Below are 23,490 nucleotides of genomic sequence, written 5' to 3'. Positions count from 1 at the left end.
ACCACACCTCCTCCGAGACAAGAAACCTCCTGCAGGACAGAGAGCCATCTCTCCCAGCCTCAGAGAGAGGCCCTAGGCACTCCCTGCAGCCTGGGGCTTGGAGGGCTGTGCTCATCACCCAAAGCTCTGTCTGCATCAAAACCTCAGCCCTAGCAGGGGCAGCTGCTCCAACATTTGCTGGGGGAACTGCCCCATGGTGTGCCACCAGCATATCTGAGGCTGTTTACACTGGAGCAGATCAAACCCAGTCCCCCTTCACAGCAGCCTTTTACATAAACTTCTGCATTTGTTGGTGGTGCCTTGGGCCTGGCTCTTATCCAGACCTCGCCCAAGCACTGGCTAAAACGGTGCTGGACCCTCCCTAATTAGGGAGCAGCTGCATGCTGGGTCAAGGACTGCTGATCGTGCTTGTTAGAAGCTGCTAGAGCTTCCTCAGGCTCACGGCCTTGTGGCTCCCCTTACCTTGTCCTTACCTAGCAACAGCAGCACCCTCAAGTTTCTCAGGGGGTTCCCAGGTGTTCCCCAGTGATCCTGGACCTTGTCCTCAAAAGATCCAGAAGGTCCCAAAGCAGAACCCAGAGACTGCTGTGCAGACCTTGGTTGGTTGCCTCTGGGAGCTGTGCTCGTTCCTTTGCCAGCAGCATACAGACAATTTGGTACAGGGTTGAGCCGTTGCTTTCTTGGGTTTACCCATCATTTAGGTTGGAAACAGCATAAATATAATGCGTGTCTTTTCAGCAAACACTCGTTTGTAGCTGCTTTATACCTGTCTCCTGCTTCAGTTCTGAACAAGGAGGTAGCACCACCTTTTTGGCATATGACCGCAAATTGTCCCATACGAGGGCTGTACGCCCTTGATGTGATACCCCAGTGCACACAATAAAGGCTCACATTCCTGACCTGGCAGCTCGGCTGTTCCTGAGCATTGCGATGTCTGTGCCGAACAATAGCAGGGCCCCTTCCTACCAAAACATTAGCCTGAGTCCCATGGCTGATTTTAATAAACGTTGTGACGAGTTTACATCTTCAGGAGGCATCTTGCATGCATATCAGCAGCTAGATGATGAGCCCACAGTGTTGAAAGAGTACAAAATGTAAGCATTTCTGTTGCAAGTGTTCATAAAATGGCATAGAGGGGCTTTGGTTTGCCATGGTTTTGTTTTTGCTTAATTTAATCCATGCAAGCAAACAGCCTCCATCAGTTAATAACTTTTCCTTTGATTTTTAGGTTCAAATAAACCAAGATCTCAAAGCAGAACTCATTAAAGTATACTGAGTTTCATCTCCTGTTTGCATCAAACGCATACGTTATGCAGCTGGAGCTGGTCTCTTAGGGCTGGATTTGGAGTTTACCTTTTATCCACAGTTTAGTTGGTATGTTGCCACCCACTGCCTCAGAAGGGAAAGGAGCTGTGATTGAAACAGTTTGTTTGCATCACTCGCGAGCTGTGGCATGGAAAATTTAGCCGTTGCTGACCAAAGGCCTTTCTGGGCAAATGCTGTTTGGACGGACTCATCTTGGCAGTTGCTGAGAGAAAAAGGAAATGCAAACCACCTCCGGCATTTCCAACCGGAGCCATTAGAAAAGGGGGCAGGGCAGGCATGGGTCTGGAAGCATGCCTGTCTCGCCAGGAGGAAAGAATGGTGACATTGTCTGAAAGTTCAGTCAGGAGTTCATCTTCTACCTTGTTTTTTAAAATTCCATACTTTGGAACATACCATTTAAGCTTCCCTAAAACAGCAAAACCCTGGTGTCAATCATGAGGCTTGGGGAAAGAAGTACAGCAGAGATTTCTTAGAACTAGTCTGGTTTATGGTCCCTGGGTGTAGGATAGAAAAGGCTGGGCAGCAGGCATAGATTTTACAAAGCGGTGGCTGCTGTAAAAAATGAACGGCTCAGGCTTGTACCTGCAGAAACCCAGTGAGTGACAGCCATCAGACAGCAGCTTTATACCACTGCCGTCACCAGTGGCTCTGTGGCACCCTCCCTCCTATTTAAAAATGCCCTCATCCAGGCTTTCTTTTTTTTTTTGCCCTGAATTATTCCCCCTGTTTTCTTGATGGTGTTTTTGCTACCCTTAGGGAATACCATGAAGAACCGAAGATGTTCAAGTTTTCTGCCACATCGCTCTACAAATCTGAAAGTGTTTCTGGTGCTGTGACAAATTCCATCTGAGCTTTCCTTTCTGAACAGAATAGAAGCAGAAGATGGTGGTGAGAAGAGTGCACTGCTGCTGGTCATGATGCAGCCCTCTCCAGAGGGCTCCTGCTCCTCCTCCGTAGTTGCTAAATAGGCCCTGAGATTTCTCTGTTTCAAAACATACTGAAAAACACCTCCCTTCCCTCCCATCAAAACATTGCTCTGCATTCTCTTTTTGCAGTTGTGGACCTGTGTTTTTAACTGGCAGGTTTCTTTAAAATGTTTGGAAAAATTCTTCAGTTTGGAAAAGCGGCACTAAAATGAGGTCAACTTTATTTGCACTCCCAGGAAAAATCTGGTTGGAGGAAAAGAAGTGGCGAGTGTGTGATGTACATGAGCCTGCCTGAACGATGCTGCCAAAATATCTCACAGACTTGCCTTTGTAGCAGGTTGTGGGAGTTAGCTCTGGGTGAGTCATACAGACAAATGGCAAGGGCCCTCTTCATTTCCCAGCCTGAATAAAATTACCTCTTTCCGAATTTAGGTCTGCTGGCTGGCTTATACACAAGTCAAATACGCTGCTTGTTAAAGGTGCAATATCACATGCGTACCTGTGGCATATTTGTGTTTGGTACTAATGCATTTCTCATGGGGAAGCGCATTCTTATTTTAATGTATATTAGTATTCATTCCATAGAAGTCAGTTTGTTGCTTCAAATAGGCTCGCTTATTCAGATGTTGAAATTCAAAACTATATTCCCAAGCATATTTTTCTCAGTCATTTAACTTGAGAAAGATCATCTATTGTCTCACAACTCTGTCAAGCTATTTCCACTAACATGATTTACTTTCTACAACTCAAAACAGTTGGTTTTAACCCGCGCCGGTCCTCTGCTTATCGCTATCACATCAGGTTGTGCTTTGGCAAGTTGAAAAGACAGAGGCATTGATTTCCAGTAGGGACGCATTCATGGGAAATTTTACTCTCTAAACCACAGAAACATTGTCCTCTTAGAACTGTTACGTGGCACAGAAATAATGTAAAATTGTAAAAGTAGTTTATGCCTCCTGCTTTTTTCTTCTCGGGTGTAAGCAACCCTGTAGGCATCTGTCTCTGTCTGGCATAAATTTCTAGACTGTTTTACTGACATGGGGTGAGGAAAGAGTTAAGCTAAGAGAAAGCCCCAGGTACTAAAATTAACATCCATCCCACCCCCCGCCCACAGCTTTGAAATTTCTAATCACAACTTGCAGTTAGACCATTTCTTCTAGCAGTGCAAACTACGTTTTGATCATTTCAAATCACAGATGGCTGGCTGGGGCTCGGAGGAATTCAGTCTCCTTCCTCTCTTCCTTCTGCTTCGCCTTCCTCCCCCACCCAGAAAAGTCTGTTTTCAGGTCATCTGTAAGACTATATTATTGCTTGCTTAAAGCTGAAGCAGATTTGGCTGCTGGTCGCTGAAAATACTTACAAGATCTGCAGAAATGCATGTGGTGGTTAAGCTCTATTGGAATTGCCCCTCTTGTCCAGAATACCCACCTGGATTTATGCGCAAAATAAGGATAGCAGGTTTTAGGCTGTCTCTAGTCCTAGAAATCTTGTTAATTGTTTATGAAATGATCTATATTAAAAAAAAAAACACAACAAACCCCCCCAAAACAACCCACAACCAAAACAAAAAAGGTTTTTATTGTTGCCCTGAAGGATTTCAGTGATCCTATTTACAGTGCAGTTGTATTGGCACAGCTGAATTGCAACTGGAGGCAGGGGAAAATCAGGAGCTGTGTTATGAACTAATTCTACCAGTGGATAATACATTCCTGTAACTGCATCTTCTGTCTGCAAGAGGCACTTTTTATGGTCAGTGCAAGTGATTACAAAGCCTAAAAAAAAAAAAAATCGATTATTTTGCATCCTACACAAATGCACACCTCCCCAAACGAAAAAGTGTTTCTGGCTAGGTCGCTGTCTGCCTCAATTCCTGCAAACACGAAAATGCTTTTGAAAACCATAGCCTGCAGCACTTAGCAGTGTAAAACTTCTCTAGGGAAACTGAAAGTACCTCTTTAAGCAAAGTTAGCTATAAACTTGAATCAAAAAAGGAGATCTTTATATGAGATGGGTTACATTTTATGGACCAAGTCGGGGTATTTTTAACGGATAAGCAAGCGATTTTTAATGCCTCTCACAAGTGAAAACCTCACACCAAAGTTTTGACTCTAATTTCAGAGCAAGATTCAACCTGCAGCTTGTGACCTTGCTCACAGGAGACGTCAAAACAAAGCCAATGCGTTGACTTGGCTCACTTCTCCTTTACTGATGTTCCAGCTGTTCTTTCAGAAGGTTCAGGGTAGACAGTTGATCTTCCAGTGAAGATTAAGAAACTTTAGGAACTGTGTGAACAGTGGTTTAAAAACTTCCAAAGTGACCACAGAAAAAAAAAACCCACACCACCCTGGAGCTAAAGTTTAATTTTAACTCAGGGAAGCAGAAACAGAAAGCTAGGGCGAGTTAGTTTATGGCGACTGTCACAGCTTCGGCAGTTCCTCCCGCCGTGGGTCTCTTGGGCTCTGTCGCAGAAAACCGCGTGCACGTTTTTGGCTGGAGCAAATTTTTGCTGTCGGGGCAGGCTCAGCTCTCCTGTTGGTACTGCTGTTCTCTGCAGAGATGCCTGCTACATTGACAAGTATCTTTACTGCTGATGGGAGCCTTGACGTTGCTTTTCTGCGATGCTCGGGTTTTACCATCTTGATCTGAGCAGAGAGAAGAGAGTCAGGTCCCTCCACGGTCTTCACCCGACTTCCATGCACTTGATTTTGGGAAGCTGTGCCGACCATCCCGTTTCTCATCTTCTCTAAGCTCTGCAGTGGCTCCCTTGTGTTTTGTGAAGCACTGCATGCACGTAGAGCATGCTGGCATTTTTTTAAAATGGCGTGCATTTATCTGATTAAGAGCTATGTAAATTTAGATGCAAACTTGTTTCAGCCCTCGGGGGGTGCTTGGCAAGTTGCCTGGCGTGCTCTCGGTGCTGGAAAAGTCTGCACACCACTGTTGCTCCAAGGGAAAGTTTCAAGCACGTCATTCCTTTTCTTTTTTTCCTTATAAAGGTTATTGTGCCTCAGCGCTCATTGAATTACCTCCCTAGTTCAGAAAGGAAAGGTTATTTTTCCCTCTCTTTTCCCATTGGCAACTCCAGAAGAGTCGCCATCACTGCTCACTAAAAATGTCCCTTGCAGGGCCATTGGTATTTAAGGGTGCTCCAGGGATTCCCCTGAGCTCTCTGCTGGGGCCACTGAAGGGCTGAGGCAGTACAGGGACAACCTAAAAAGGGATCAGGGTAACTAAAAGATCTTTTCTGGGCCCAGAGGCCTGTGAAACCCATTTGTGTTGTAAATACAGTCACAGGAAGAAAAAAGGTGCCTGAGGATGCTCAATTTGGCCTGAAATTTTTCATGTGTTTTCTCCAGTGATTTGAGGGGTGGCTAATTACTCTCTCTTTCCTGCAAAACCAAAAAGGGACCATCAATATTTCATATTAGGAGATGTGGTCGGGCTAAATATAGCTATTGCTTTTTTTCTGACAAGCGTGCAGCAAGGAGCTTGCTATCTCCCGGCTTTCGGCGCTCAGCGCTGGTCCCTGGCTTTGGCCTCTCCGCTGGCTTGGACGAGCTTTGGGTCCGGTCCTACCCTCGCCGTTTTTCTCCATGCATGTATTTCACCTTGTGCAACGCCGAACGCTCGCATGCACCTTTAATTGCCGTCTTCTGCAGGTGCGGTCTGAGAGACTGTAGCTGATACCCTGGTGGATGTTACCCAGTTAGCATTACCTGGCACGTAGCAACTGACAGTCTGCAGGCTCAGTTAAATAAATGAAAAATCACCCATCTTTTGCTCTGCATAGGTCTGGAGAAACCCCTTTTCTGGGACTCTTGAGTTGCAAGGTGGGAAGGCTTCACTCCCTTCACTCCCTGGGGTCCCCCAGCTCAACCCTTGACTGCTGGATGCTCCCCCCCACCCCCCGCACACCAGACGGGAGAAAATATTTTACCTGCGCCTGCAATTTGAACTGGTTTTCTCCATCAGTGCAGGGGTGCAGCCCTCATCACTGCTGTCCTCATTTCCTAGGGCTTTACACCTCCTTTGGAAGCGCTGATGGCTCTGGAAATGGTGGGTGATACGGCCTTTGGGAACCAGCCCAGCCCACGCTGAAACCTGTAGTGTCTGATGGGAAGATAATGAGATGCTAATGAAGGCCCCCCCACCCCGCCCCCATAGGAATGAGCTGGGGTGGGGCGGGGGGGGAGGCTGTGAATGTGCATGTTTCTCCCCTTCACCTTCAGCAGCCCCATTTACAGTGGTATGAGTGTCGTCAGGATCACCCCAAGGTTTAAAACAGAAATGCAAAAATTAGTAAATGCACATAAATAAGCTGCGGTTCAAGCCACGGTTCTGTTTAGAAGAACAGAGTTTCACCTCTTCCAGGCAGAATCTCCCTCTTGTGAAGTGAGGAACTTTTAACAGGGATTTTTCAGTCCCTAGTGATACTCAGGCATTTGGGGGCTGGTGGGAAGTGATTTTGAGATACACTGCAGAGCATTTTGAGCCAGCTCAGGAATCCTGGATCCGAGGTGTTCCCTCCAGCTGGAAAGTCAGTATATGGCCCAAGTCACCTTGGGTCATTGCAGTGACAGGCTGGAAACCTTGTGTAGGGGTATGCCAAGCCAGTACAGCCTCTCCTTTGTTCGTGGAGAACCATTTGTTCTATAAGAATCTAATATAAAAGGGGTTTCTGTTCAGGACTGAGAGGCTTGACATTTATTTGCCACTTCAAACCTGTTTGGCTGTAAGTGGGACTTGAGTGCGGCTTTATGCCTCGTGCAGGTTCTGTGTGAGTCACGCCCATTAAAAACTCCTGTAAATTGATGAAGAAAAATATTTGTTCTAGTTTCCCTTAACTCTGTGAAAGCACTCTGAATCGTCATTTGTTCAGAGCTGCTGTTGTTATTATTTATAATAAACTGATTGTTTTCACTGTGAATTTTGTTTAGCTTCTCTGATTCAAGATGTTGCCTTATTTCCTGTAAATACAGCGTAAACTGTTGTATTAACAAACTGGTCTTTATAAAATAGCCTGGTTAGCGTTTGGCCAATATCCACCTGTTGCGGATTTCACAAGAGCTCACAGAAGGAATTGAAAGTTTAAATAACTTTCCCATGGATTTACCCTTCGGGGCTGAATTGTTTTGCCTAAGTGATTTAATACTGTCAAGAAATTTGCGGCCAGAGTAATGGCAGGCAGTAATAGAACAATTTGAATAACCTTTTCGATCAGATCATCTTCTCCATTTGCAAGCAGGTGGTGGAGTTTATTGTCTTTAAAAAAAGTTTAAAAAAAAATCTTGCTTCTGCTTTGTTTTTCATTTCAAATTTACGAGTTTCTTTCTTGACATATTGTTACTGCTGAGGGAGGCCGCACTAGGGCCAGGAGAACCCCCTTTTTTCTGTTTCGTGTATAGCAAAGTGTTTTGCTTTAAATTGCATGCTTTTTATCATCGCTTCTGCCAGTGGAAGCAAGCGTTTCTGGATATTGTAGGCCTTGCAGAAATTTTGTCCGTCACTTACCTGGCTTGTAGTCAATTCATGCTTTGCAAAGGCTGTCACTGGGTTTGCTGCTTTTTTCCTCCTTTAAAACTCATTTCCTATCTAAAATTAGAGATGTGCCCTAAAGTTTTGTGGATCTAACATATTTTCAGAGTGATGAGACCTGAGAGGAACCATCCTGAACTCCCTGGTACATTTGCATTGCACATGAAACGGGTCACAGCTTCTGTGAGAAGCTAAAAACCATACTGTGCAGAGAGGGAAAACGTTGATCTTTTTGCCGGGCTTCAGCTTGTAAATCATTTAAATTCTCAAACAAGTGTTCCTCTGTTTTGCACAGAACTTCCTGTTGCTGCAGAGAGTACTGGGGTAAGGCTGGCACCAACCAGATTCTGAGGCTGGGATTTTTGAAAAATGTTTGAATGTCAGTCTTAACTTGCCTTGAAGTCACAGGTAGACTGGTTTTAACTTCAGCAAGATTTCAGCCAGGGCAACCAACTTAACTGAAATCTCCTTTATGTTTGCCATACAGCTCTCCCCTCTTCTCAAGTATTTTTCATAAAACAGCCCTACTTTTTAGTGCTGCTGAAACAGGAGAGGTCTCGCCTGATTGTCTACATAACAGAGAAGCAGAAAACCTCGAAGTGGCAGGGCTCTCCAGCCCACGTAGGTGCTGGAGGCCTGTGGACGATTTTGGCCCAGCTTCATCTGAATCTGAGCTGACTGGTTTGGGTTTCCTTGGGTAGGTTTGCCAAATACCCGATCGCTGTCTGTTACAGAGGAGCCTGTTCCGTTTCTTGCAGCTTTAGTTACCTTTGTGCTTTCTTTTGCTCAGTTTAGCAGACAGGCACGGCTCAGTGTTTCACCAGGCTGTCTTTGGTTTTGCAGGTAGCTGTATCCAGCTGGGTGGCAGGTGGATCCAAGGGTTACCATGAAGTTTTCAGGACCCCTGGAGAGCCAGAGGTTGTCTCTCCTCCTGGAGACGGCAATCTCTAGGGAAGCTCAAATGTGGAAAGCACATGTGCCGAAAATTCAGCCTAATCAGGTAACGTCTCTTCTTCACATCATTCATCTTAGTAAAGGCATGAGACTATCCTCTGGTGTATTTTTATGTGAACCACTGAAGCTGTTGCATGAGAAGTTACCTTCTGCCTGAGACCTGGGAAGTCAGCCTCTGAAGTCAGTGATTACTTTTTTATTTGAGGGACATACCTGCAATCAGGAGTACAGAACACACTGTACAGCACACAATGTTAGATCTCTGCTGTTGCTTGTGAAAGCATGTACATATATTGTCTTAATTAAATTCGTTTTACAAATTGCATGGATAATTAATGCACATTTCTATTGGGTACCAACTCTGCAACAGTTCTTAAAAGCAGCTTCATTTTCTTGGACTAAGTTCGCTAATAACAGCGTTGAAATGCTGGTTGCTTTCCACATGAAATGACGTCTTCTCACATAAACCGTTGCCGCTAGCTTAGCTCAGGCCTCCCCCTGAAACAGCGTATTCACAGCGAAAGCCTGACTTTGCCGCCTTTTTCCCATTCTGGGCCAGATTCTTCCCTACTGTAAATCAGCCTAGTTCTGCAGGGTAGGCTGTAGCTGTATCGGCTGAAGCCAGATGAGGATCTGATGTGCTCAGGCACTGTCTACTTTAGGAAGAACCCCACTGACTGTAATGGGACTATTTATGGAGCAGGGTGCAAGCTCGTGTCAAGGGAAGCAGAGCCAGGCGCTGGCCTATTCCAGCGAGGAATGTTCTCACAGGACTGGAGGACAATTCAGGGTGGAGGGGACCGCAGGGGGTCCGTAGTCCAACCTCCCGCTCAAGATTTGCAGCAGGGCCAGCCAGCTGGGAGGTTGGACCAGGTCACTCACGGTCCTACCCAGCCTGAATTGCGTTTGTGCTCCTTGCGGAGGAGGTGCCTGTCTAGCATGTGCACTCGAAAATGCCTGTGAACTCCACAAAGTTTTGTTTAAAACAAATCTGAAATGTGAGGGTGGTTGTCACAGAGTTTCTGGTACTTTGTCACTGGGTTGGGCAGAAATAACCACACTAAAGGGCTCAGATCCACTATTGCTGTTCTTGATTCACGTAAAATGTTCACGCAAGTGTGTCAGCTGTTCTGAAAGCTAATCGGTGTGGTGGTTGTTTTTTCTGTCTGGCGAACAAGAAACTGCCGTTGTTGTGTACGAACAAATATGTTTTTAAGGGGCTCAGTATTTTGTTAATCCACGTTTAGGTTTCCAAATAAGTGATCTGGTTGTCAGAGGCGTTGCCTATATTGTAGCTGTGGCTGTCTTCGGGCACGTACAATTTAAGACCCTGATTTATGGTAAACCAGCCTGTTATTCCATGCTGGCAGTATTCCTGGGGTTAGTGATTATAATGTAGGGAGGTAAGATTACAGTATAACAAGATAGGTTAGGGACTCAGAGCGTGTAGCCAAACCAGATTCTTGTGTGGAGATTTCACAGGGACAAGGCGCTTGCGTTTTTGCCTTGGTGAAGTTGATTCCGGTGGCTCAGAAACCACCACCTGCATTAGACAGTTTTCCCAGCAATCCTTCCCTTGTGGGACCGCGTTGTCGCCCTTTGAAGATGAGGTTCCCCACCTGTGCCAAGTTTGAGTTGTCGCTGCAGCAGAAGGACTAACCTCCGCCCCGTGTGTGGTGAAGAGCAGTTGTCCTGCTGCCAGGGACCTTGAGGGGGTCTTAACGGCCCTGCGGCTGAGGTTTGCAGCACCTTGCTATGTGTTGTCCTCAGTGGTAGATACTCAGAGAAGTTAACGGGACTTTTGACGGTCTGCCGATTGTGAAACGGGGCAGGCAGCTCTGTTGCCTGCTGCGAAAAGTCGGAGTAGGATCAAGTATGGAAACAGCCTGATGGCTAAAGCCAGTGTAAAGTTTGTGCTCGATAGCAGAGTCTCAGGTCAGGCCTGGACGAAGACAAGTTTGTCCTTTTAGTGTGCAAATATGTCATGATGATGAAGGATCTCTTCCCCCTTCCTCCCCTGCACTACGACAGTATTGCTGAAGTCCATGCTTGGGAGTGTTTCCTGGCCCTCTGTGCTTGTCCCCTAGGGTTTCTACTCCTGGAATTTCCACCCCCAAAACTCTGTTGTCTGTGTAACCTTTTCCTTTATATTTTCCTACATGTCAGTTCAGACATCGACTTTATCGGCTGGAACGCCATGCTATTAAATGTTTGCTAGCAGTAAATAATCTTTGAATTGGATTGAAATCTCTGTGTGCGCGTGTGTAAAATGTACAAAGGTCAGATTTAAAAGAGAACATAAACACAGCTGTCTGCTCTGGGGAAATCCTGACTTGCGATGCCACGGTGCAGCTGAAAACCCTGGATCTGTAGTCACGTATTTCTCTCTGTTCCTGCAGTTCGTGACACCCAACTTTTCAAACGGTCACGTCTTCCTCCCTTTCTGCAGCGTTCATTTTGGCAATGTTGCAGTCACGGATGTTCAGTGTGAATTATCCTATTTTCTGTAATATCTGGAAGAAGGTCATATTCCCTAACATTTACTGCCTTCTTCTGAAAGCAGCTGCAGTAGCCTAAAACCTCACTTGCATGAAACTGTTGTTTATTTCCCATGACAGTCAGGAAATCTGCATCCTTCTGTGTATCAGATCTGGCAACCTGAAGCCTGTGTAACTTTCCATTCCTTGCTACAAAAGTAGACTGACTACAGAAAGGCTTTTAATGAAGTCATCTGGTTTGCAAATGAGAAAATGTGAGTGCGTCTACAAAAATCTAATGATCAGATTGGAGATACACCGTAACTATTTTTCAGAAGTAAACTTTCAGTTTTGACTCTTTAGGAGACATTTTTGGTTCTAATGTTTAAAACTGGAACAAATTCAGTTTCTAAATGTGTGTCAGAGTTGAGATCTTTGAAAGGAAGAAAGAAACTTGTAGTTACAGAAACAGGAAGACTTTACATTTTTAGTACAGGATGCAGAATCTGTTGGGAAGTTTGGTCCTGATAATTTAAAGTATGTGATTTTTCTGTTTCATTTTTACTTTTTGTCTGAAAACTGCCATTTCCTACTGGCAGGTAATTTCTTTTGTTTCCCTCATTTAAATGTAGGCCACTGGCTCCAGGTATTTGCAATATATCAAAGCCAGCTCTCACAAGGGCTTTTCAGTCTGAAAAAATAGGTGGGCTGAGTCTGGAACCCTCCTTGTGCTTCTGAATGTATTTGGTCTTTTTTTTTTTTTTCCCCTCTTGGGTTATACAATATGCAGATGACATTCAGAAGTTTTCATGTGATTAAGGCTTGAGAAATCAAGCAGTAGAGACTGGTCAAAGGTTGATCTTTACATGTTACCAAGTAACTTTGCAGCAGAGAGGTGTGTAAGTCAAGATTTTTGGTTTTAATTTTTTATGGAAACAGAGTGTCACTTCTGTAATTTCTCCTTTCTTGCCTGTTCTGGCTCTTTCTTTCTGTCTTCTCATTTGTTCTCTGTACCTCTTGAGGAATCAGGAGACCTCAGTTTATTTCCAGTTTTTCCACTGTCTCACCACATGACCTTGGGTCGGTCTTTTAACCTTCTGGTGCCTGTTTTATCCTGCGGGCGAATCGGAGACTGACTTACCAATTTTGTAAAACGTTGTGAAGTTAATGCATCCAGCTCTTCTGCTTTGCCGAGCAGTAATCTCTCTCCCCAGTGTTTGTGCGTGTTACCGCGCAGATGGCAGAGGCTGTGCTGCTTGAGCTCTTTGCTGGGCCACTAAACCGTAGGCAAACCCTGCAAAACGCCACTTCTGAAAGCTCTCAGGAGAGCACCTCTAATTCTCAACAGGTACAAGTGAGAAGCAACCCAGTGGGCCTCAGTTGGGGGTCGCTCGGGTGTAAAACAAGCAATCCTGAGACCCAAGGAAGGACCGATTTGGCTGCGATGTTTACAGCTGCCCTTTTCAGAAGCCTCCCAGTCCTGATAAAGGTCACCTGCTTGCTCCCCAAGGAGTCCACAGTGAGACTAGGCAGAAACAAATAGGGGAAAGAGCAAAACATCTCTGCCTGGGACAGCAGACATTAAAGAAAAAAAATTAACAGGTAAGGTGTTTTTCCTAGATTAGGCAGCAATAAAATCGAGTCATGTTTGAGTTCACAGATAATAATTTTTTTAGACTGCATTTTCCAGAAGTCTCAAGGTATTCTTAGAGATCGCTTGTACTGTGCTCGCTCCCTGGAGCCTGAGTCACGGCCTCCGGCCCTCCCGTCTCACGCAGCGAGCGTGCAGCGGGCCCCGCCGCAGGGTTGCCAGGTCAGGGATGGTAACAAGGCGATGCGGCTGCCGGTAAGCGGGAAGCAGAACAACAGCTCTGTGTGCTTCTCACCATCGCCAAGGCCTCACAGGCAGCTTTCTGCCAGAATGCCAAAGAAATGGGATTTGGGGCACGGATTTGGGAATTGGACAAATAAGGTACTACCCATCGCAGATGCTGGAGGCCTCGGGTCTGTGTGTTTTGTGTGGGGCACTGTATTCCCTCCCTTGGGCAGCATTACAGACCTCTGTGGTTGCTCACTTTGGAGCGGTAAAATAACAGACACGGTGAGCGGGCACTGCCATTATTTGGTATAGTCACCTGCGGTCCTGGCATGTTGACTGGTCTCTTGTAGTGTTATTTAAAATACCCAACAGGAATCCTTCACAGACGCTTCCTGTTCGCTGACAGCATGTTCCTGTTCACTGACAGCATGTTCATCGATAGACTAAGTGACAGGATATTTCTTGATAAGGAATCAAGCAAATAATGGCAGGAAGCAGGTCAATGTGATGTACCCCTGCTTTACACAAGGAAGAGAGAGAAGTTGACACCCCTCCGCTTCCCCATTTGTGTCCCGAACACATTCCATTAGCTCCGCAGTTCCCGCAAGGTGGCTTATATGTGTTTGCGCTGAAACAAAACTGATAGGTTTACACACACCGTTGTGCTTTGAAAAGGTGGGAATTAGCATCACGTCTTCTGCTTGGAAAAGAAGATACAGGTCTGTTGCTCATGCATGGGTTTGGAATAGCTTTGATGGGTTTGCACATCTGACAGACCTGTTGCGTTCTTTGGGTACCGCATTTTGAGCTCATACCGGCAGGGCTTATTGTGCGCACCATTGCGTCCGCTGGCCTTCCGATGGGTGGAGGTGTTTGTGTGCTCCGCAGGTAGAAAAGAGTTGCGGAAACCTCTTCTCTTATTTTATGGAGGTGCCAAGCAGGACTAAGCAGGACGGAGAGGGAGGAAAGGAGCGGTGGTTGATACTGCGCTCCGCTGGAGCGTTTGGCCTACCACGTTACACGTCGCCATCGGTCCCAAGCACAAGGCAGATGAAGAGATAGCTGTGAGTGAACAGCTGTAAGCGGCATGCAGGGCAGTTTGTAAAAGTTACTCTTAAGGCGGCGCGGCAGCAGCCCTGCATCTCTTCACTCGCAGTAAAACTCTGTCAGGCACTTTTGCAAGAGTCCTGCTTGTGCTCCGCGGGGTGTTTCCCGCGTAGCAAAACAGTTCTGAAATCCCTCATGCTCCACGCAGCGGCCCGCTGGCTTCCTGCTCCTGCAAATATCTGCATGGGCGCCAGTCCAGAGAAAAGCACTCCGGCACCTGCGCGGGCTCGCTCCGCGATGTCTGGGGGGGTGTGTGGGGGGGGCAGGTAACATGGTCCCCCCCCACGGCAGCTGGGGGTGCTGGGCACCCACAGCAGCACACAGTGAGTAGGGCTGCGGTGTGTCGGGTGCCTGATCTGGTGGTGATTGCGGTGAAGAGCTGGGAGCGCTGTCATTTCTTTAACGGTAGGAGTCCCGCGCACGTCTGCTAACCTTTGGTGGCGGGATGGGCAACCAGATCTGTAGGTCGGGCCTTGCTCTGATCTGGTCTCCCCTCTAAAAAAAAAAAGAGGGGGGTGGGGAAAGCACCAGCCGGAGGAGATGGATTGTCCTTCAGTCCTGAGGGCGGTGGCTAGGTCTGTCCTGGAGCAACCTGCTGCTGCTGTGTGAAAACAGAGTCAGCCGTTGCTGGGCTTGGGTTAATTTTTCCCTAATTAAAGCCATCACGCTAGGCTAGCGTGCTCTTACACCCCAGGGGTTGAGTCCTGCATCGGTGGATTTGTGGCGACAAAAGAAAGAGCTGGCCACACACAGACGAGTGAGTGGCAGAAGGCGATGTCTATGGGAAAGTACCTCCACACCAGAGAGAAACATTTGCTTTCCAGCCCAAAGGGACTTTTTTTACTTTCAGCCACCCTGGTGTCTCAGTTTTGCTTTTGGTTTTTTATAACTAAGGAACAGTGACCTCACTGCTTAATTAATTTTACAGCGCTGCATTTCTTGTGTTGCTAGGATGACATAGCTACACCTTCGAGGGAGAGGGATAGAGACCAACACGTTTGTGTGGGAAGCTCCTTGCCCTGCTTGCAGGTAGCAGCAGGATTCGCGGGTGCAGGGGACCAGTTCTCATTCCTTTTGCCCGACTCTTAAAACGGGCCTGGTGCTGATGGGAGGAGGTTTAAATTCACCTGGTCTTTCCCTGTGAGGGAATTCTCCCCCTGGCCCTTGTGCTCCTTTATTTGCAGTTAGCGACTGGAGTAGACAAACTTTTTGTAGGATTGGTGTTATTGCAGGAAAGAGCTGGAGATTCACCTCTTTCCCTTTGCTTCCCCAGATAGTTCTTAAGCAGCCAGATTTTATTTTGAAGCCTTACTTCTGCTGTGCATATACCTAAATGTGAGTTCACTTTGCAGTTGTTCCTTTATATTAAAGAAACATGGTGCACTGTGTGGGGGCTGGGGTTTTTCTGTTTTAATTTTTTATCTTACTTAGATACACTGTTGTTTTTCAGCGGTTTAAATTAAACAGCATTTCTTTTTCACCTGGAAAGGACACTTGTTACCAGGGGCTGAGCGTGCAGTTGCTATTCTTTATGTTACAGCCTTGCTGTTTAAAGCTAACTCTGGAGTCTGAAACTTTGCCTTTTGGCCTTGCACTGCCCCTGAAGGGTGAGAAGATACAAGGACACATCTTGGGAGGACCGAAGACTGAGAGGCAGCATGGAAAGACGATCTTACCCTTCCCACCCATGCTGTTTTTAGGAGAAGGCCTAACCTTTTCCTTTGGCAGGCACAGGGAAAACAGTGCTGAGCCAGGACAGACACCGCCAGGAGCTGTCGAAGCCGATGCCCATTTCTGCCAGGATCCAGCAGGAATGGGATTCTCCAGGAATGGAAGGGAACGGGAGAAATCCCCCCATGCTGCTGAGGGATGGCGCTGCCTCCCCAGCAAGGAACGCAACAGATGCCACTTTCGCCCCCTCCTCTAGATCAGAGTCGTATCGCACGAGGGAACGCGCAGGAGACAGAGGCTCCTGCCCTGTCGATAGAGCACTGATGGCGCAGCTCCCTCCTTGCCCACCAACAGCCCAAGACCCTTACTGCTGCCTTCACCAGTAAAGCTGCTGCGGCAGGACCAGGGCAGTGATTTAAGAGTCAGAGGCAGGTTTTTAAAATCAAGTTTACTTTGTTTGATGGGGTGTTTTCAGGTTGGCTTTTAGCAGATACGCACAGAGCTTACCTGCTGGATTCACCCAGATACTGCATTTCCGAAATAATCCCTTAAACTGCTTGAAACATTTTAAGTCCACAGTTTTGTCCAGACCTGGCTACGGTTATAAGCCCTTTTCTATGGCTTTGTCTCCTTCCATTTAAAAACAGGCACAATGAATAAGGCACTAAGGAACTTCATCTTAACTAGCACTCCCCCGCTTTTCTGCCTGTTTTAGGTTCAGCTGTGCAGGCCTCGCTTTGCTACAGGAGAAGTATGCTCTGTAAGGGCAGCCAGTATTTAACATAGCGTTGCCCTTTTTTCTCCCCAGATACATTCTAGGTCCCTATCACGCTGTCCAAAAGATGTTTTTAGCAGAGCATTTAATGAAGTCCTTACTGCTGCTTGGTGCATTCGTGATACTCCCAACGCACGTCGAACTAGCATTTCTGGAACGAGTGCAACATGTTGCAGACAGCAGGTGTCCTGCCCCTGGTGGGGCTCAGGTTTCACCCTTAAATTGCAATAACTATTTCAGAAAGAATCATTATTTTGGGGGATCGAGAAAAACCAATTTTCTTTTCTCTCCTGAAAAATGGTAGGTGCTTTTTAAAAAGCCCCACTTATAGTCAAGTGGCATCCAGAGGTCCCAGCTGATACCAGAGGCCCATCTGGGTCCAACACAGTCTTGCTGACGCTGTTGCACCGTCAGGGCTTCAGGAGAGAAAACAAGGCAGGACTTTGTTCTCCTCAGGGGAGCACCTGATACAGCACTGAAGGCACAGGTACTATCACTTCATCAGCCCAGCTAGTACAGCTAGAAGAAACAGCTTTGGATTGCACAACCCTCTGTCTTTAGACCAGATCCCTGCTACCGTAGCACTGTTACCGTTGTACTTTTTCTAAGGGAATTGGGCGGCCGCATTTTGGCGGGACGTGCGTCTGTGAGCAGCAGTAACCGGCTGCACACCCACTGTCACAGAGCCCAGAATTCAGCCCTGGGGCTCGAGCCCACCTACCTTCCCTGCCCCTTCTTGTCCCACTCGGTGGTGAAGGTGGAGCTCAGCACAAGTAAGGAAATTAAGCACAGAGTAAAGGTGTCATACAGCACGTAACAGTGAAAGGTGTGAAGCTGGCGTCCTCATGGAGGCCCTTGTGTAATTACAGTTCTGCCTACCACGCTCTGCTTTCTCACATATTCTTGACTCCTGGGCAGAAGAGTCAGTAGACCTGTAACAAAGCACATTACTGTCTACGTAAAGCAGACAGTAGGTACTCCAGTGATAGATGTAGCCTGAAGTATTTATTTTGCATTAATGTTGGGTGGTTTTATTTTCTAAAATGCTGCTACTTTCCCCACCCCGTGTTATTGCTGGGAGTACAGCTACAACCCAGCCCAGCAGTGATGTTTGTTTGCATAAGCCCTTAGCTTTCTTTTCCACAGTCACTGGTCAGCCAGCATTTCATTCGGTTTCATTCTCTTGCACCACCTCAGCAGTAGCCAAAAGAGCCCAGGGACCCTAAGCGTAGCAGAATAAACTTGTTTGGTTTCACTTCTTGCTTCTGGACACATCCTTGCTAATCACCCCGCGTAATCCCTGTTGAATTGAAAGGCTCTAGAAAAGCTATAATTACTTCTGAAGAAAGTCAGAGAGAGATTTTATGTCAGTGACTGATCTGTATGTATGGTTGAAATTCAGCTGTTGTCCAAACTGATCAGTGGTGGAGATTTGAGCCAAAAAGTTTAAAACTAAAAAGCCAAACCCAAACTTTTTCAGATAGAATTGTACCTGCTTTACCCCAGTTCACAGTTAGCTGTACTGCTAAAGGTCTTTTGTAAGCTGTTTGGAATTTTCTTTTTTTAACATATACTGAGCTAAAAACATCCCCGTAATTTGAAGGAAAAATAAATAAACTTTTCCTCTCAAAACACCGACTCGGTCCTTCCCTTCTTCTGTTTGGCAGGAGCTGTACAGCCACCTGGCTCCCACAGCACATCTTGTTTTGTTCAAGCCAGGCATTTCTGTGTATCTACATGGTTCTAAGGAAATAAAAAAAAAAATAAAGCCCTTAAAACTATGCTGGAGAACAGCCTGTCAATACTTGAGGAACTACAAGACATCCTTCCTCTTTTCCGCAATGTACAGTGAAATTTTGGAGTGACACTTGAGGTAGCTTTAAGTAAAGTTGTCTTTTCCAGGGCAGATGTCTTAGGATGGGGTAAGTACCTGCAAGAACAAAGTGGTGATTCAGGCTGGCTCAAGGCCTCCCCTTTCCAGAGGCTTTGTTCCCCAGTCAAATAACTCCTGCGGAGGTATAAAATGTTTGGTCTTTTCTGACTTGCTCAGCCAGTGTATAAGAATAGTTTGTTTTTCTCTCCAACAGGATGTAGCCATTTCTCCAAAGCAGAGGGATGAGGTCATTCAGTGGCTGGCCAAGCTCAAATACCAGTTCCACCTTTATCCAGAAACGCTTGCCCTGGCCATCAGCCTTTTGGACAGGTTTTTAGCTGCAGTAAAGGTAAATATTTGCAGATACGTAAGCTGAAATCAATTTATGCCACCCACTCTGCTATTTCCGTGTACAGTCCTAGTGGTGCGGCTGTACGGAAACGCTTACATCCCCCCTCTGCTCTCACACCCTCTTCCTTTCTCAAACATGTATAGGATGGTACCTGCACTACTCCAGGAGCTTGATTTTGGGTGGTGGAACTGGCAGCACATGCTGCCACCAGGAACTTTTGGAGGCAGATTCTTTGCATAGTCATTTTTCATCCAGTGAAAGTAGCCATTGCTTTAATAAGAACATGCAGTTCACCTGCCAACAATACTTTCCCCTCTTTCCTCTGTTCTGCCCATTTCCTTCATGTAATGCAGCTCATGAGTTGAAATGTATATTAACCTAAGAGAAAAGAAGCACCCTTCCTCTTCAACTACATGCTTACTCGTAACCTGGTTTGAATGTCAAACTTGCCTCAGCACAGGACTTGCTCCTTTAAGCAACCAGAAACAGAGGCTGCATACAAGTTACGCTTTAGATAAAAAGAGAACAGTCTGTACGTTAACCTAAATTGACTCATAAAGCTAAAGGAAATGCCTACTAGCCTGCAGTTAGAAACCTAGGCCCAATGCCCTCTGACAGAAAAGTCAGGGAAAGTCCCTGCTCACCTCTTAATTTCTCTGGTGTTTTAACTGCATTTAATCTGATTGGTACCACCTAGAATTGCTGGGAGCACCTGCTAGCAGTGAACTAGCTAGAGGAAACATAAATGTTTGAGGACAGGTTTGGGCCTGGCAAGCATGCTAATGCAGGGAAATGAAAAAAAACCAAACAAAAAAAAACAGGGGGAAGAAGATAAAAGCAGAGGTGATTGCTTTTGGGGGAGTAGTTCAGTACTAACCTGCTCTATAGCCAGTCTGACAGACTAAGAGCTTAAGACTGATGTCAAGTCACACAGATGTGAAAGAGAGAGAGAGAGAGAGAGAGAGAGAGAGAGAGAGAGAGAGAGAGAGAAAGGTAAGCAAGCTTGCACACAGGCCATCAGAGTGACAGGCCATCCACTCCTGCTCTACCAAACAGAACAGAGAATATATATGCCCGTTCGGTTTTAAGCCTGTTACGCCATAGAAACCGTATAAGAAAGACAAGTTAAAAATCAGCATTTGGGCTACCTGCAACTGGGATCCGCTGCTCTTTGGTCCCTGTAAGTCTGGCACAGAAGAAAGTTAGATGTGCTGTGCTTGGGCTGTGTTTTGCACCTGTGCAAATGACTGAACAAACTGTGGGTCAAGCTGAAATCCCTGGCCTTGAGTTGTGAAGTCAGGCTTTGGGTAGCCTTATCTCTTACCATATTTGCTCAGTTACATTCCATGCTCAGCAAATCTGCAGTCTCATCTGCATGCGTGTCTAATCTCATCACCAGCACGGTTAGGTAAGCAGTATAGCTTCAGAGATCTTAGCAGAAGAATGCATTCTCAGCCTGTGCACTTATATTTCAACGTGATTTAGTTTGGTAGAATGCAAATGACATCATCCATTAACCTACCCTTTAAATATTAATAAATATTGATCATGTATTAATTACAAGCCATGGAAGTTTTTATTTTTAAGGAGATCTTAAAGTAGCTGACTTGGTGAAATACTGAGATGGGAAACAGATTTAAATCTCTCAACAGCTAATGCCCTCAAGTACAGTTTTTCTTTCAGTAATTTGCAGCAGCCAAGGAGTCTGCAAAGAAAGTATGAGAATATGAGTAAGGAGGCCACTGCGTGCTTCAGGCATCAAGCAGGAATGTGGAAAGGTGTTTTGTCGGGGTGAGCATTGTTCAAACAGCTCAGGGCTTTGTACTCCCTCCCCCAGTTTTCCTCTCCCATAAAGCCATTGTTCCTCTGATGCAGCTTAACTCCTGGGTTTTTTTACCAGGCATTACCCTGTGGGATTTTATTATTAAGACAACTAGTCCCTTCCCTTCACCCTGAACACGCTTTGAAATGCTGGGACTGGCCGCTCCTAAGGCTGTCACCCAGCCATGCTTTGGAGGCCCAGCCAGCAGCGTTTGGTGTAACTCGCTGCACACCGCTCGTTAACCCTCAACAGAGCGCTGTGTACAGCCAACCTCGGCAGCGCTTCCCCATGTACGAGGAGCCGGCAAGGCAGAAGCTCCTGTAGGAGACCGGCATGGGTGACAGGGTTTTAGCGTGCTTTGGCGAGACACAGTTGTTCCTTCCTGGTCAGTCTCTAGAGGGGATGCACTTGGGACAAAGGAGAGACAAAATTTTTGTTAAAAATATTGGGGAGCACAAGCTTCCCTAGTGGTAGGAGCCTGCTCTAGACACCTGCTTTTCCCTGAATACAATGCAGAAGGCGTCCTCCTTCACTGTATGTTATTTTGCGCTAACTCGACAGCCGCCTTTGAACCTGCCTGCGTGGTCTTTGCCTTCAGTGACACCCAAATGCACAAGCAGACGTGTGCACGCACACCCCCGCCCCCAAGTGTGGATTCTCTGCATGTATTTAAGTTGAAGTTTAAATGGCACAAGAAAGCCAAAGCTCTAGGCATAGCGTGGTCCTTTTTAAGTAACTGAGGCTGAAAGTAGGTAAAGGTCTTCAATTTGGACACGACCCTGTGTTCTTCTCTTGTTGCTTTCTGGAAACAGGTGTTCTGGATTTCTTGACAGCTCATTGCATAAGTGTAACATGCAGCATCTCGCCCTTCAACCACCCCATAGCTCCGTTGCATCTGCTAAAATTTACCTAGCAAGAATAAGTCATGGCAACAGTTCAGGTCGTAAGTAGATTTTCACATTCAGTGCAGGATTTTCACTTACCTTTCAGCATCTCTTAACGTGGACAGGAGCTTTCAGCATCTCTTAACGTGGACAGGAGAGGACCGGTTGCCAGTAGGCTGTGGGAGGCGGGGGCATGGTTCTGCAGCTGTCTACTCACTCGGCTGTGACAAGGTTTAGAAACAGTGCCTCTGCATTTCCTAGCCCCCTAAGGAGCAGGTGGACACATCCCGTGGTTATTACGCTGATGTTGGAAGTGAAGTCCTTTGTCAGACAGTCCAATTGACAAAGATTGCTGCTAAGCAAAAACTCCAGCAGATGCACCATATTCAGAGCGTGTGCTCAATCCGGTCCATGTCAGGGACTGTCTGAATACTTTGAGCCCATGCATCCTGCTTCCCCCTCACCCCCCCGAGCCGAGGCCCATAAAAGGAGTTTTTTGACGCACGTGAAAAACATCACCCTGTTCCCTCCAAATTTCACTTACCTTGCCTAAAACAACTCACCGCAGAAGGGACCAGGTCTCCCTCGATAATCCCTGGGCCACAGTTTGAGAACTACAGTGCAAAATCACATGAGTGGTGATTTTTTGGGGTGTTTTATACTTCCCTAGACAAGGACAGCATTTTTAAGTTCTCTTCTTTTCCTTCCTATCCTGTGTCTGACCGCCAGCAGCACTAACACCAGAGCTCTACTGAAGCAGGTGGAGTGGCAGTGGTTTTTTGCCAGGTGACCATCTGGCCGTTCTGATTTTCTCCTTCCTGTTTCTACTGCACTGCCTAAAACTGAGCTCTCTCTGCTCCAGCGCTGCACATCACTGGGTGCCAGTTACGATCACAGGGCTGGCAGATTGGTCTTCTGCCTTACGTCACAGAGTATGGATTTTTGCTTGGCACGGCTTGCCACCGCCATGGCGTAGCTGGAGGTCAGCCCGCTGATCCAGAAGGCGTTGCATGGGCAGCTGAGACCCTGGGGCTCAGGATGTCCGACCAGAAAGGATTATGCATAATTTTTGCATCACATTCACACAGAGAATTCTCTGCTCCTCTGTACCCTAGGCCCGTCCGAAGTACTTGAACTGTATTGCAATCAGCTGCTTCTTCCTCGCTGCAAAGACCATCGAGGAAGATGAGGTAATTTTTTTGTTCGTACTACCTTAGCATTGTCTGAATATATCCTCTCCCAGTCCTGCCTTTGCTTGTGCGTGGTGGCTGGCACTCGCCAGGACAGGAATGGAGCATTTTGTGCGATTTCTGTAGTGATTGGTTCTCTTGGTTTTTGCGTTGGCTTTTGCAGAGGATTCCGGTACTGAAGGTGTTGGCTAGAGATAGCTTTTGTGGTTGTTCTCCAGCTGAAATCCGCAGAATGGAGAAGATTATCCTGGATAAACTGAACTGGGATCTTCACATGGCAACGCCACTGGATTTCCTTCATATTGTAAGTAGGGGCTATTTACATTCTTTCTGGTGTCCGTCGGTGTAAATAACGTATCGAGGGCTACCTAGACAAAAACTCTGCCCGTAGCGGAGCGAAGGCCTCAGGATATGTTCGCAATTCCTCCGTACAAATAGTTTCTGAAAGAAAAAGCCTTGCCAGAGAATCTCAGAGAAGACTTGTGACACTTTGGGCACAATTTCCAAAACGTGGGCCTGCCATCTGACCGTCTGGCCTGTTTTGAGGCATGTTAAGCTGCGCACCAAGACTCGCAGCTCCTGAAAACCTTGGCCCTAAGTCTTAATTGCTAGTGGTTTTGCTTAAAGCTAAGTGCCAGGCAGCACAAAAACAGTAAATAAAATCAGGGAGAAAGCACTTGCTACAGAAAGGCACGGCCAGAGAACCAGATTCATGGACGAGATAAGACAAAGGGAAGGAAAGTGTCCTGAAGTTCTTTGTTGAATTTCATCCTCTCTGT

The 23,490-nt window shown here is 46.5% G+C and overlaps 1 protein-coding gene across 3 annotated transcripts in view; it reads left to right on the top strand.

Annotated features, from left to right (window-relative positions):
- The window catches only part of CCNI (cyclin I), a 35,103-nt gene that overhangs the window by 8,658 nt on the left and 2,955 nt on the right, over positions 1-23,490 (top strand). The window contains exons 2-5 of one of the 3 annotated variants that reach the window (XM_052812753.1): positions 8,631-8,787; positions 18,678-18,812; positions 22,637-22,711; positions 22,875-23,015. In XM_052812753.1, the coding sequence (XP_052668713.1) occupies positions 8,674-8,787; positions 18,678-18,812; positions 22,637-22,711; positions 22,875-23,015 (465 nt within the window). In that variant the 5' untranslated portion in view covers positions 8,631-8,673. The remainder of the gene's footprint in view (positions 1-8,630; positions 8,788-18,677; positions 18,813-22,636; positions 22,712-22,874; positions 23,016-23,490) is intronic. The other 2 variants (XM_052812769.1, XM_052812761.1) reach the window with 2 other exon arrangements.

Source organism: Harpia harpyja, chromosome 2, assembly GCF_026419915.1.
Source record: "Harpia harpyja isolate bHarHar1 chromosome 2, bHarHar1 primary haplotype, whole genome shotgun sequence".
Taxonomy (NCBI): Eukaryota; Metazoa; Chordata; class Aves; order Accipitriformes; family Accipitridae; genus Harpia; species Harpia harpyja.
Note: the sequence above shows the minus strand (reverse complement) of the source record. Positions and strands in the feature narration are given on the sequence as shown.